The 13,714-nt window shown below is 42.6% G+C and overlaps 1 protein-coding gene across 6 annotated transcripts in view; it reads left to right on the top strand.

Annotated features, from left to right (window-relative positions):
• LOC122861529 (G patch domain-containing protein 2-like) overlaps positions 1 to 11,840 on the top strand; it is a 31,028-nt gene extending 19,188 nt beyond the window's left edge. The window contains exons 11-13 of one of the 6 annotated variants that reach the window (XM_044166069.1): positions 3,405 to 3,442; positions 3,882 to 4,439; positions 6,170 to 7,436. In XM_044166069.1, the coding sequence (XP_044022004.1) occupies positions 3,405 to 3,442; positions 3,882 to 3,932 (89 nt within the window). In that variant the 3' untranslated portion in view covers positions 3,933 to 4,439; positions 6,170 to 7,436. The other 5 variants (XM_044166068.1, XM_044166073.1, XM_044166070.1 and 2 more) reach the window with 5 other exon arrangements.
• The last annotated feature ends 1,874 nt before the right edge of the window (positions 11,841 to 13,714 follow it).

Genomic DNA, 13,714 nt, shown 5'->3' with positions numbered 1-13,714 from the left:
TTAGCACTTCCACTGCAGTGCTGAAGCTGGTTGTGAAAAAAAACCCCACAACAACTTATCAAGCCAGGTATCTGTTTGGATTAGATGACCACTCCATTTCTCAGCCTTAAATTGGCCATTTTCTACTTTTCACACCACCATCAATCCAACAATCCAACTAAATCCAACAAGTCCATACTAGATATAGAACAAAGCATTCCAGTTTTCCGTTATATGTTATCAGGTGTTAGAAATTCAGATTGAAAGTGTCATTTATGAGGGATTTATTTGGCTTTGTCCATAACTTGTGCAATTTCTACAAATATTGATATTTGTATTCTGCACTGAATTATAGAAAAGCACCATGTTGCCCAATGATCAAGGATGAAAATGAATACATTCCACACCCTCCACGATTTTAGGAGAGTTATTCGTAAGGCAAATAGTCAATCAGTAAGTGTAAAGATCCTGATGGATTTTTATAGCCTTGGCTGGTCTCACACACAGACTAATTAATTATTGCAATTTTACTCCTCCCCTGCTGCCTGTAATGCCCTTCATCTTTATCTCTTTAAAGAGATGATGGCAATAAACCCAAACTTGAACTTATTCAGTGTGTGCTACATTTCAGGAAGAGTTAGAGTTTGAAGTAAATAGGCAGGGTTGAAGTCAGTTTGATTGACCTCGTCAGACTGTGAGTGCGTTATCTCTATATGTTGGAATGTGCCACATGTGGGTGCCCATGTGGGGGCCAGCCCCTCGATCAGCCTCTCCTCTCCCCTCTGTCTTCATGTGTCTCCTTGCCCGAGCAAGACGGCTGCGTGACAGATCACCTGCGTCGGAGGCCCGCCGTGTTCCTGCGCGGCGGTCCGGCCCCCTCTCATTAATGCCCAGGCTGGTGCGAGGGCCGTATGGCAGCACAAGACAAATAACGCTACCACTCAGCCATCACTTTTGCTGACAGAAATGCAGCCCACCGCACTATTTCGCCCTCTCCGGCTCCACTCGCACCCTGCACGCGTCCTTCAAACCCCCCCCCCCCCCCCCCCATCCCTCCACCTGCACCTGCCTGTGCTGCTCCACCAAACTTTCATGGTGGTTTTTGCTGTTGCTGGAGGCTGAGCTTAACACTGAAACCCACACAAGTTGACGTAGTGTAACTGTGAACCTGCTGCCTTTGTAACCACTCTAATTGTTTTCTGTTTGTGGAGAATGATTTGTTTTTAGCAGCTCAGTCTGTCAGGTGCTTCTTGACTCGTTTGTGTGCAAACATTCTCACCAGGAGGTCTGATTTGAATGTCCTGTTTTTTCAATTGTGAAAAGAATGGTGTGTGTGTGTGTGTGTGTGTGTGTGTGTGCGTGTGCGTGAGAGAGAGAAGGAGAGTGAGCAGAAGAGAGAAACACAAAGGCTAATCATTAAAGAGCTATTCAGCCCTGTTCATTTAAGTGTGGGAATCAGCAGGCCCATTACTGTCAATGTGTAATTAGCTGATTAATAAACAGGGGGAAGGGGAGTTCTCCGGAAAGGCCTGCAATGATTGTTTTTAGAGAGCATCACATGAGAGCTTATTAAGATGGTAAGATGGTTCCATTCAATCTCCCATTATTACCCACAATAAATGCATGTACCGTAATTTTCCCATTGGCAGAAATCCTTTGCGTTGTAATGCCTTTATTGACCTTGATGTAAAACCAGTTGGGTGTAGGTGTTCTGGACAAATGAAACTATCTTTTATTTAAGTGGTTGATTACTCACATTCATAATGTATAAAGTCTCTTCTATTGTACACATTAATATACAAGGATACTATAATTTTAATAAGTTGTTGAATGTGAATGCTTAATGTTATTTACCTATAACCTACATACATCAGTGGTGGAAAGTAACTAAGTACATTTACTCAAGTACTGTGCTTAAGTAGAATTTTGAGGTACTTGTACTTTACTTGAGTATTTCCATTTTCTGCTACTTTATACTTCTATTCCACTACATTTCAGAGGGAAATATTGTACTTTTTACTCCACTACATTTATCTGACAGCTATGGTTACTAGTAACTTTTCAGATAAAAGTTTTACATATAAAAACATATGCTGATCTTATAAAATACACTGCTTTGCTAAAGATTCACCCAGTGGTTCCCAAACTGTTTTGCTTGTTGCCCCTTATTTAAAATCAGTGTCTGGTTGGGGGCCCTTATCATGTTTCAGATGTCTATGAATTGTTAGCAGTTCCACCAGAGACAGAATTAATCAATATTTCACTAAAAAGCAAAGATTAGAGAAGAGAGAATCTGCAAAAAGATTTATGTAGCAGAACTTTCATTTTTCTTTTTTCGTGCCCCAGTAATCATCTCACAACCCCTCAGATTTGTCTTTGGCGGGGGCCCGACTCCTACTGTAGATTGGGAACCAGTGGACTAAACTTGCTAACAGTATATAAAGTAGTTCAAACTAGCTCCATCTCGACCTGCTAGAACAGTCAAATGCTACTTAAGATACTTATTGATGCATCAGTATTAACAATCTAATAATACAATATATAATAAATATATCAGTCAAGGGGGCCATTTTTCTGCAGAATCAGTACTTTTACTTTTTACATTACATTAAATACTTTTGCTACAATATGTCTATACTTTTACCGAATGAAGGACTTTAACTTGTAGCATGGAATATTTTTAAATTGTTGTATTGGTACGTTTACATAAGTAAAGGAGTACTTCTTCCACCATACAATAAGCTAAACACAAGAAACTTGAATACTGGTACAGTGATTAGCTGGTATAATGTCATTTTTCTTAAAGTTCAATTTGTGCTGTAATATTTAAAATATTTAGTTAATTTAAATATCTGTTCTCTCGATCATAATGTAAAAATATATATAAAAAGCATATCCTGATTGTGACCTTGACGTAGGATAGAGGCTAGTATTTGGTATGCCCTGTGCATGTTAACACACTCGCAAACTAAATGTTCCCAGCCATTTCTGTGTATCTGTCAAATATGAAAACCTCTGAATTTTGATCCAGGCCTTTGACTATGTTTAACCCGAGTGTTTGGGTTGAACCTCAGCAACGGTTAGTCATCGTTCCCTCAAGAAATATTAATCAATTATCTTGCCCGCCAGATCAGTTTGGGGAAGAAGTCATCTGGAAAGAGGCACAAGCAGATATAATGGGAACGAGCAAAAGCACATGCCATTGAATGCTGTAATGCCTAATCCTTTGAGACAGCCCAGAGCCACAATGTCACTTCTAGTTCCCTTGTCCTCTGCTCTGGGACTGCCTTGCAAATGTCTTGTGTGACCGCCGCTAACTTTTTTTGGGGAGATCAGGAAAGATTTATTTACCAAGCATGTTAGGGAGTGCAATTGTTTTAGAGTTGCTCTGTCTTCTGCAAAAATGGTCCCCGGTTCTCTTTCAGATATTTCCCTTCACTCCCAGAGACAAAAAGCTTTAAAGGTGAGCAAGATCAAGAGAAAGAGGATCTTTAAAAAGGAAAGTAGTCAGTGAGATGTGAACGTGTGAAGAATGGAGTTCAAAACATACAGCTTCTTACACAGCATAACCGGAGGGGGGAAGTTAAGCCATAGGAGCAGCACAGATTGGCCTTTTAATAACCATGTCCACAAGTCATATGGGGCCAAATTGGATTTGGCTCACTTGACCAAAACCTCATTAATATTTAACCTATTGAAGAGGATTGCTTCAAAGTTGTATTTTAATATACCTAAAACAGCGAGCAATCCATGAGTCGTGGACTAAATTAAATTTTTATTTGAGAGGCTGTCCATTGGAACCAGTCAAGGAAAATATGATTTATGTGAGTATATTTTACTGTTTGTTCTCAGTGTTGTGTTACATGTCCAGAATATGATATGTGCTTTCTTTTTCTCTGCAGCTAGCAAACAGAGAGAAGAGGCACAGGGAGCCAGTAACACCTCAACCCTAGAGGCTGTGGGACCAATTGCACCAGGTTCACAGTCCTCTACTTCTGCTCAGCCTGAGAGTTTATCTTTCTTCCGGGGGGACCATGAAGACACCTGAACTGGGCAGGACAAGCACACCTAAGTCACCTAAGTGGAAGATAGTGCCAAAAGAAAAGCTATTGTGCCAGAGAATGAAAAGGCTAAAACTCCTCTTGCTGCACAAACTTAAAGACAAAGAAAAAATACAAAGCACATCATTACTCCTCAAATCAGCATGTTACTGCTAGATCCAGTCTTTCCAGGTAGTATATTAAGCATGACAAATGTTAATGCAATCAAGCCTTGTTAAGCCTCTGCCATCTCCTCAAGGAAGAAAGCAGCTTCAAGAGGCTCCTCGTTTGACTCAAGACTTGACGGCTCCTCCTGTTTCCACACACAGTCTCCAGGCCACCTGCTACCACACAATCCAGCAATTATGTCCACTCTAGTAGCGCAGCATTTGTCAGCGGGGACACTGGGAGGATGTTCAGGTGAGGCTGGGTGGGTGGGGGGGATCTGCTCTACTTTATGGCAGCTAACAATGGCTGTGCAGCAGCACGTAGCTAGCTCAGAGACAGGAGAGCATCAGAATGTTTAGCTACCACATGCTGCTACAGGGTTCAGAGAGGCGACCACCGGTGGAGAGCCACACAAAGTACAGGCCTCCTATTAGCATGGATTTGAAAAGCTACAGTTTGTACAAAGGTGCTCATTAGCACAATACAGAGGGAGTGTAGTCGCTGTCCTCGGAGGGCTGCCTCTGTTCTCTTCAGCTTACCTTCCATATTCAAATTTCCCCAAATGCATTTAAGTTCAAGGCCAGCTGCAAATCTGTTTGAACAGCCTGTTTTTCAGCAGTGGTAGATTAGTTGCTTTTGGGGCTGTGCAGAGAGTGGATGAGAGCCAGCAGTCGGAGGAGCTGTTGGAGACAGGAGACGAGAGTCGTACACTGTCTTTTCACCTACCCTTGGGGTATACATTTCCCCAACTCCCTCGGCATCAGATGCATTAAAAGATCAATGGCAGCATACAGTGAGATCAAACACAACAGCTCTCGCCAAGCTGGTAAACAAGCAGTATTTTGAGAAAATGCATTTTATATAGAAGTCAAGTGAAGTAAATTCTGCTGGAACTAAATCATATAGGACAGGTGATAACTGATGTAGTCTTTAAAAACACAAATGCGTACCTAAGCAAATAATCTCTGCTGGAGAAAACAAAAAGGTATTTTACAGTGAAATGTTGACGTGAAACAGCAGAGTGAATGTGGTTGTGTGCAAAAGTTTCATGTTTTAAATAAACACGAGCATATCTGAAATCTTCCCAGCACCAAAAGGCACAGGTATGCACTTTCTGTAATGATTACAAGATACCTTTTTAGTGAAATGACGTAGCATCGGCTACATATTGCATGTCCTTTCAGACACTAAAGCCTTATTTAAGAGAAGAATCACATTTAGTAGAATGAGATTTGCCAATTAATGTGAGTTATATGTCTGCAATAATCTGTCTGAGAAGGCTTTATGTGATCATGTTGGCCAGGGATGACATTTATAAATGCTGTGTGTGCACACTCGTCTAAATGGATGCCTCACACAAGACATCCTGCCACAGGAATCAGTCAAAGTGTTGAGACAGAGAACCCCCCCCCCCCCCACACACACACACACTACTTCTGCATCTGCTGCTGCAGCTTGACCAGGGAGCCAAGCAGCACTGTGGGCAGGAATACACACCTGATTGATAGGAAAAGCACAGGTTGAGCTTCGTAATTAGAAAAAAGAAGCTTTTGATAAATACATTGGTGGCTTCTTCAAGACATATGCCCCTGAACACGTTGACAAGTATTGACTGTGTAGTGTTTTAAGGAGAGCTTCTCGCCGCCGCCTTATCCGTCAGTCTGTGTTTTGGTGCCAAGGCATTGACAGGGAAGGAAGACGCATCATTTCAGATACAGTTCCATTAGTAGCAGGAGGGGGAAACACCTTAACTGCCTCTCTGGTAATTAGCAGTCACCATAATGACATCTCAGCCAGACTGTATGCCCCAAAATGAATTTCCAATGGCCAGGAAGCGGAGGAATGGCTTCCGTGCAGCCAGTCAATTGCCCTGTTACAGTTAAGGAATCCAGCAGGCTGGTACCACTCATATTTCATCCCAGGTAAAGATTACCTGTCAGGCCCATGGGAGATGTATTGATCTGTTTTCCTTTTTCCGCCAGCAATCACCTGACAAAGGCACCTAGGAGGCAAGTGAATGAGTGATGCCTGGTCTGTCTGCTCCAGCGTAGTGGCTTCTAGTGTCCACTGATGGGTGGAGAGGTGATGAGGAAGAGGAGAGATAATGCAGTCATAAACTCTGTTTGAACTTCCTCTGTATGCATGCAGGGCAGCCCCCTTGGTCCCCCGGGGTCACAGGTCAGTGGGGAATTTGCTTTTTTTCTGGGCTCCTTTCTTGTCAGTGGCGTTTGTTCTTGGTGTGTAGTGATGATAGAAACACATGCAAAAGAGGCTCTCTGGTTCCTGCTGACAAATGCATGTTGCGAGTCACTGTAGTTCAACTCACTTTCACTTTCAAAAGTGATCTGGTTTGATCTGGGCACCCTTTTCACAATGTAATCCAACCTTGTGTGGTCGGGGTTTCCTGTGACTGTCAGTGTGGCAATGCTGCACTAGCATTGATCAATATATTTTACATTATCTCATGTTTTTTTTTGGCAGCTAAAAGTATTTATATATTTGCCCTGTTCAATGGAATGTCAGAGTTGATATTATCCATGAAGCATTTAAAGTGATTGCGCTGTGTAAAATGTGTAGTATTTAAGATGTGATGCATAATTACAGGTCCATTAATTGAGGATTTAGGTCTGAGGACATTAAATACATAAATTCAATTTCATGATAGATAGTATGATATGATAGTAGATATGTCTCTCATTTTTTTTCTGTCGTATTTTTTAATTTCATTTACAAGGATTTAAATATATCTCCCTGAAATCAGGGCTCTTAGGCAGCTATCCACATTTGATACGTAGTACAAATAGCATCTTATCTTATAGGCTGTTATCTTTATATTTAATGGCAGTGGAGGCATGCCTAATGGCTTTGCAAATGATCTAAAGAGGATTAGTTCTCCCTTAGAAAGCCTGCACTGTGTCACTAGATGTTAGAGAGACGTTACAATGGTAAAATTCAATCAAACCTGCAGTGCAGTGTTTATGCAGTAGCTCTGTTTTCTATGATCATCACCTGTATGAAGTTGATACTCTGCTTCTGAAAAAACTCTGTATGAACATGATTATGGACTATTATGGATAAGAAGCTGTTTTAAGAGGTTGAAGTTCTAAGTCATTTGTGTATTTTCAAAATTATTTTTTAAAGATGATGTAATGTCTTGCTTTGATGTCATAGGTGAGTATTTATAGAACAAATTGCAATATCTATTTATTTCAAATACTGAATTTGCGTGCAATAAATAAGTGATCATGATTGTGTGAAATTCTGACTTATATGTACATATTTTTCTTTTATTTGGTAGTATTACAGTATAGAGGGTCAGGAAACACTGAGAGAGAGGCTGGGTGATTACATGCGACAAAGGTTCCTGGCTCGTACTGAACTGGGAATGTCATGGTTATAGTACATGTTATGCATCGTAACCACTCAAGCACCAGGATGCCTGAAAGTATTTTTTAAATTACTGAAAATATAGTTGATTAATCAATTAGTTGATCAGAAAACTCAATCACCAGATATATTGATGATATATATAAGTCTACCCATGCTGGTGGCTTTGTGAGGCTCAGGCACAGCTGCGCTTTGAGCTAAATGCTAAAGTCAGCATGTTAACATGCTCAGAATGACAATGCTAACATGCTGATATTAAGCAGATATAATGTTTACTGTGTTCACCATCTTTGTTTAGCGTGTTAGTATGCTATCATTTGCTAATTAGCACTAAACAAAAAGTATAGCTGACGCTGATGGAAATGTCATTATTTTGGAGCTAGATGAAAAGTAAAAGGTCCACCAATGTGATTACAATTTATCCTGAGGGGAACATGAATGTCTGTACCAAATTTCATGGCAATCCATCTAATAGTTGTCGAGACATTTCATTCAAAACCACAAATTTAAAACCTCATGGTGGCGCTAGAGAAAAAGTCATTAGGATTCATCCTCTGGGGACCAAAATTTCATTGCAATCCATCCAGTAGTTGTTGAGATATTTCAGTCTGGACCAAAGAGGTGGACAGACTGAAAGACCAACCAACAGAATGACATTGCCAGCCATATAGCTGCCGCTGGAGTGACACAAGCCCCACAAGATTTACAGTGGTTCTGTTGAATACAAATGTTAGTGTGGCTGACAGAGAAAATACTCCCTCGGCCGATGGAGATTATCAGTAGATCCCCCACTGTTAATCTTGCGGCTGAATGCTGAAGACGGGGTGGTAGTCACTTTGCCACGTGTTGAGAGTCAGTGCAATTCTCTCCGCTCACTGGTGGTCCACGGTTACAAATCACATCATCAGCTGTCTGAGCACCCACAGCCACCTCTTCTCCACCAGACTGATGGTGAAATGGAGGAAAAATCAATGACTTCCTCTCGTCAGAAAGAGCCAGCTCTGTCATGTTTGGGAGTTTGATGTTACCCTCTCTTACTCTCTCTCCACTATGGGAAATTGAAAGCTGAGTTTGAACAAGCTGACAGACGTGAACAGACTGGACTCTCTCAAGTCGATAAAATGACCGATTTCAATCTGCTACTTTACTTCTGAGGTTATCAGTTCTGCCTTTTAAAAACACTTCTAAACCACTGGAGAAGATCACAGTGATCAGGTTGAGTTGGTTGAGTTACCAGTAAATGATAGTTAGTCTGCTAACTGGCTCGTTAGCTCCTGTGTAGGTGACCCTGTGAGTAACAGCAGTCACTTCTCTTACTAGTCACCCCTTCAGGAGTCTCTCTCCATCACTTCATCCTTATCACCACTATGACACACTGCAACTGTGAGGCAAGGTTTCCATTCACTGCCTGCTCTGAAATGAGCAAGCATCACTGAGCTTTTTCACTCTGACACATATTCCCCCCCTAATGGGAAATTCAAATATCACATATCAGCTGAATGCAATATTCACTTAGCAAGAGATAACACTGCTTGATGTGTCTCATGTATCCGGTTCAGAATAGGCACGGCTCATTCTCTGACACCAGATCTGACTGTGAAACTTGGTGTATAAATTCTGTCTGAAGCTCGTGTGCAGCCTATTATTTCACTCTTGTGCTTTATTGGTGTGCATGTGTTGGTCCTCTTGTGTATTTGAGGGAGAGCAGATTCCAGGGCATCTGTGCTTGTCCCGCTGCTCCTCCTGTGTCTTTACACCAGCACCATCCCTTTTCATTTCTGCTGGCATTCTAATCAGAGCGTTACGAGCTTCAGCGGGTGAAGTACGCAGAAAGTTGTGTTTCTTGACAGCCAATAAAAACTGTATAATCTCCCTGATTCAAGTGGCCCATTTAAAAAAAAATACTAACTAGTGCTATCACTCAGACCTCCCCCTTCCCTTTTTCTTTAATGCCCTTTTTTATTTAATATATAGCCCATGAAAAATGAGAGACTCCCGCTTCGCCGTGTAGATATTTTGTTGCTGATGATGCGAGACGAATTTCCATCACAGCTTTGTTTCCACCGGGTGAGCGGATAATCTTTTACAGCGCAGGGAGGGAGGGCACCACTCCCATCAATCTCCAGGGCTTATAGCCACGGCATGGTTGCCTTACCTGACCAGAACGCCTGCACGGCACCATGCCGGCGGCCCACTCAGCATCAGGAGGCACCAGGGGACGTGGCCACACCGGAAGATTGCTCATAGAGCAGCCACCACCAAAACCCTCCTTAACCTACAGAACAGTGCTTCGCTTCTGTTCCATTATTCCTGTCATTGTTATTATGTAATTTTTCTAACAAGGGGGTCACATCTGAGAGAGCAGCATTGCTTTCCTGCTGACAGCTCTGTGAAACTATGTTTGCAGTGAGGGTCTCAGCTGCTCCTTTTGTCGATACAAAGCCGCTCCAGAGGTTTCACCCCTCCATGCTTCTCAGCCATGTGCACTATGTGTTGTAAAGAAAAAGGTTTCAGTTTTAGTTGTGGCATCCTGCCCAGGCAGCCTCTTCAGAGGGGGCCCCTGGTGGCCCCGTGCTGGTGTAGTGGCTGGCAGGCATGCAGCTTGCTGCTCCCTGCACCCCGCTGCCCTGGCAATCGCCTGCTGCACAGCTCCTCCCGTAGAGACGATGCCGCTCTGATTGACAATAATGGGAAGTGGCAGAATCGATGGGAGACAAGAGAGGGGTGTGCGTGAAATTCTCTTGGAGCTTCCACCACTCACCTGTCATCCCTGCAGCACCAGGATCAGGGCCTGTGACAGCAAGAGCAGTCTGAAGAGAAAGATGCTGTGGTCGTCATCGCCACTGACAGCCTGGAAATGGTTCCTCTCCTGCACAATTAGACTACATATACGTCTCGTTACATGGCTGGACCCGAGAACCGCACTGCTCCATGGCATCTCTATCAGAGCAATGTGCAAAGGTGGCAAACATCTTTATCTACACATATCTACTCAAATTAAGACAAGATAAAATGACCCAACACAAGAACTTGAGATGTAAAATAACTTGAAAGGAGTGGATGGCACAGCCTTTAATGAGCCATTTAAGGGAGTGCTTTCAAAAAGCATCTAATTTCAAGGATTAAAATAGCAGTTCACCTTGTGCTTGGGCATGGGGTGTGTGTGTGTGTGTGTGTGTGTGTGTGTGTGTGTGTGCTGCAGCGGATGGAGGGCATGTGTCGTGACAGAAGTGGCACTCCATTCTCTAATTGATCGGCAAAAGATGCACATGAAGAAGACGTTAAAGCAAAATGAAGTCATAACAGTAGATTGAGACATTTATTAAGTCAGACAAAAGGCCCTCAGAAACGTTGAGATTGTTTATTGATTTTTGTGTTTTGGCTGGCTGCGCAGGAGTAATCGCTCGTGCTGCTGCCACAGAGGCTACGGGGCTCGAGTGCAGCCAAATGTTTAGGTGGAGGCGCTGAATTCCTCCTAAAGGAGGCAACTTTAACCAGCAGAACACAGAGCCTTTATTATGACTGCATTGTTCCATCATTTATATAATGGTCCTGACCTGATACGCTGTCAGTTAGCTGAGAATGACATGTATTGCTGATATGTTGGCTGGTGCTAAAAGTAGTGTACTCTCAGTGTTCTTGACTGATATAGTGGCATTGTGTTCATGGGATGTACATATAGATCTCTTGACAGACTGCACTTTATTGTTTTTGTTTAACACAAACTGGCTGCATATAACGTGTTTATGTGTGTGTTTTTGTGTGATATGTATATCATTGTGATTCCTGGCCCTGCTAAAAATATTTCTTTGTCAAATGGCCTTTGGTATTATATTACTGCTGAAACCCTTAGTTCATTATTAGTCAATCAAAAGAAAATTCATCAACAATTTACATAATCTAATAACTGTTTAAGTCATTTATCAAGAGAAAACAAAAACAAAAATTATGTTTCAGATTTTCAAATGTGAGAATTTTCTGCCTGTCTCTGTTTTGTATCAGTGTAAATGAAGTGACTTGTACAAAAAATATTGTATAATTTGTAGACGTCACTCTGGACTCTATTAAATTGTCTTGGCCATTTTCATTATTTTATGACATTTTATAAACTAAACAATTAATAAATTGGTTGTCAAATAATTTACATATAATTCACATTAATTGATAAAGACAGTTGTTAGTTGCAGCCCTATATTGTAAATTTAAGCACAATATCAACTGTAAACCACATTTTCTCGAATTTTTTCTCTGCCAAGAAAGAAAATAAAAAGGATTTCATTGCTGTCCTGCTGTACACGTGTGTGTGTGTGTGTGTGTGTGTGCGTGCGTGCGCGCTGAGTGGTGCTGGTGAGTGTTAGGTAGAGTTCAACCATACTGGTGACATCAATCTGCCTGTTCTTTATTAGACGGAGCAGTGAGGTGTAACTGACTGCATTGTCCACAGATGGACTGGGGCCCATAGCACACGGGACCCTGGTCAGCCACCCTGACAATACAATCAATAACCACACACTCATTATGGGAGCCCTGCCTGCCTTCTCCTGCCTTCCTGCCCCATGGAGCCTCCCTCTATGCTTCACCCTATCTTTAACTCTGTCCTCCCTTTTCACTCTCTATTTAAATCTTCCTATGTTTTCAGTTATGTCTTCCTCTTTTTCCTCCATGTATCAATTTTGAGCTTGTACGGCATATTATATCAAAAGCCGAAACAGGAACGACGTCCCAGTTCCAGCTATTCAGGCTGCGGTATTCAGTAGTCAGGCTGGACAGTAGTGGATGACAATGATCCACCATGGAGCCTGGGGCCTATAAATGGTAATGCCCTCCACTTGCCTTCCTCATAAAGCATAATAAAAGGAGGTTATAAATCCTACCAATTAGCTGCGTCCATCAGTCGCCTTAATTGGAGTGTCGTGACTGGCTAGGGGATGACCTTGTGTGCCAGAGAGCCAAGACAGACGAGGGGGCCAGGAGGGAGATCTATGTGGATGTGGAGGACTTGGGCTTCTTTAAATCAACTGTATCTAACAGGCCATACTGTAGTTAAGGGTCGAGCCACATGGTGGTAAAACGTTTATGCTGACTGGCCGTGTTGATATTGTCAGTGTAAATGTGTAGGGTTCTTAAATGCATTTGAATATGCTTCAGGTCAACAGTTGGTAATAGTTAGAACATAAAGTAACAGCGCTGCCGGAAATTTAGAATGAAAACCATAAGTTTAAGAATGAGTGGGCCGAGAAATAAGTGTTCATTCTACCTGAGGGAAGAACAGCATGCTTAATTTGCAATCAGTGCACGCCAAACTACGCCTGTTTTGAACAAAACTATCCCCAAAGCACAAACGTAAAAACATTGAAACTTAACAAGCTGAAATCGTCATAGTACCCTCAGACACACAGACATTGCCTTTGATCAGTGACCACAGGTGTTCTGGGTTCAATAGGCTCCACTCATGCTGTAGTGCAGCGCTTGTTCTTTCTTCCCCTCAGCGCAGCAGTTAAATCTGCCCTCCGTCCTCCTGTGGGCCTGGCCACCACACCTTCCCTCTCAACACCTCAGTCAAGCGCTCTCTGTGGCCACTCAAACCTGAGACCTCAGCTTCCGCTCTTGCTACGAACATCCACTATCTCATGACACTGCTCTCCCCGAGAGGAAACACTGAACCTGTTTGTCTGTGGAGAGCTCCGTGTGCAGACGCTGATGTGTCCTTACACTGCGCTTTCTCTGTCTGCTCCCATCCCTCCACCTTGGGATTAGGCAGTAAAGACCAGTTAACCAAGCAGCTGTCGGGGAAGAGTTTCTCTCCCGGCTGAATGAGGGCTGCCGACAGTTGTTTCCTTTCTCTCTTACCGTCCGGAGATAACTCAGTCAACAGGCTTTGAACTGCAGATAAGGGAGGAAGAGGATGATCCCGGGGATGGGCCTGCTGTATAGGGGGCAGGGGAAAAGGAGTAGAAGGGCAGTACAGGCAGAGGGAATCAGGGGCAGGTGTATGGGAACTGGAGAGGGCCAAGTAAGATAAGACCCGAGACAGATGCAGCTGTCCAATTTAAAGTACACTCTTAGTTTTATGTGGTTTAAAATGGATGTAGATTTTTGTGCTCTCACATGATAACCTCTTAACTTCAATGCTAATACTT

This window comes from Siniperca chuatsi, linkage group LG15 (genome assembly GCF_020085105.1).
Source record: "Siniperca chuatsi isolate FFG_IHB_CAS linkage group LG15, ASM2008510v1, whole genome shotgun sequence".
Lineage (NCBI taxonomy): Eukaryota > Metazoa > Chordata > Actinopteri > Centrarchiformes > Sinipercidae > Siniperca > Siniperca chuatsi.
Note: the sequence above shows the minus strand (reverse complement) of the source record. Positions and strands in the feature narration are given on the sequence as shown.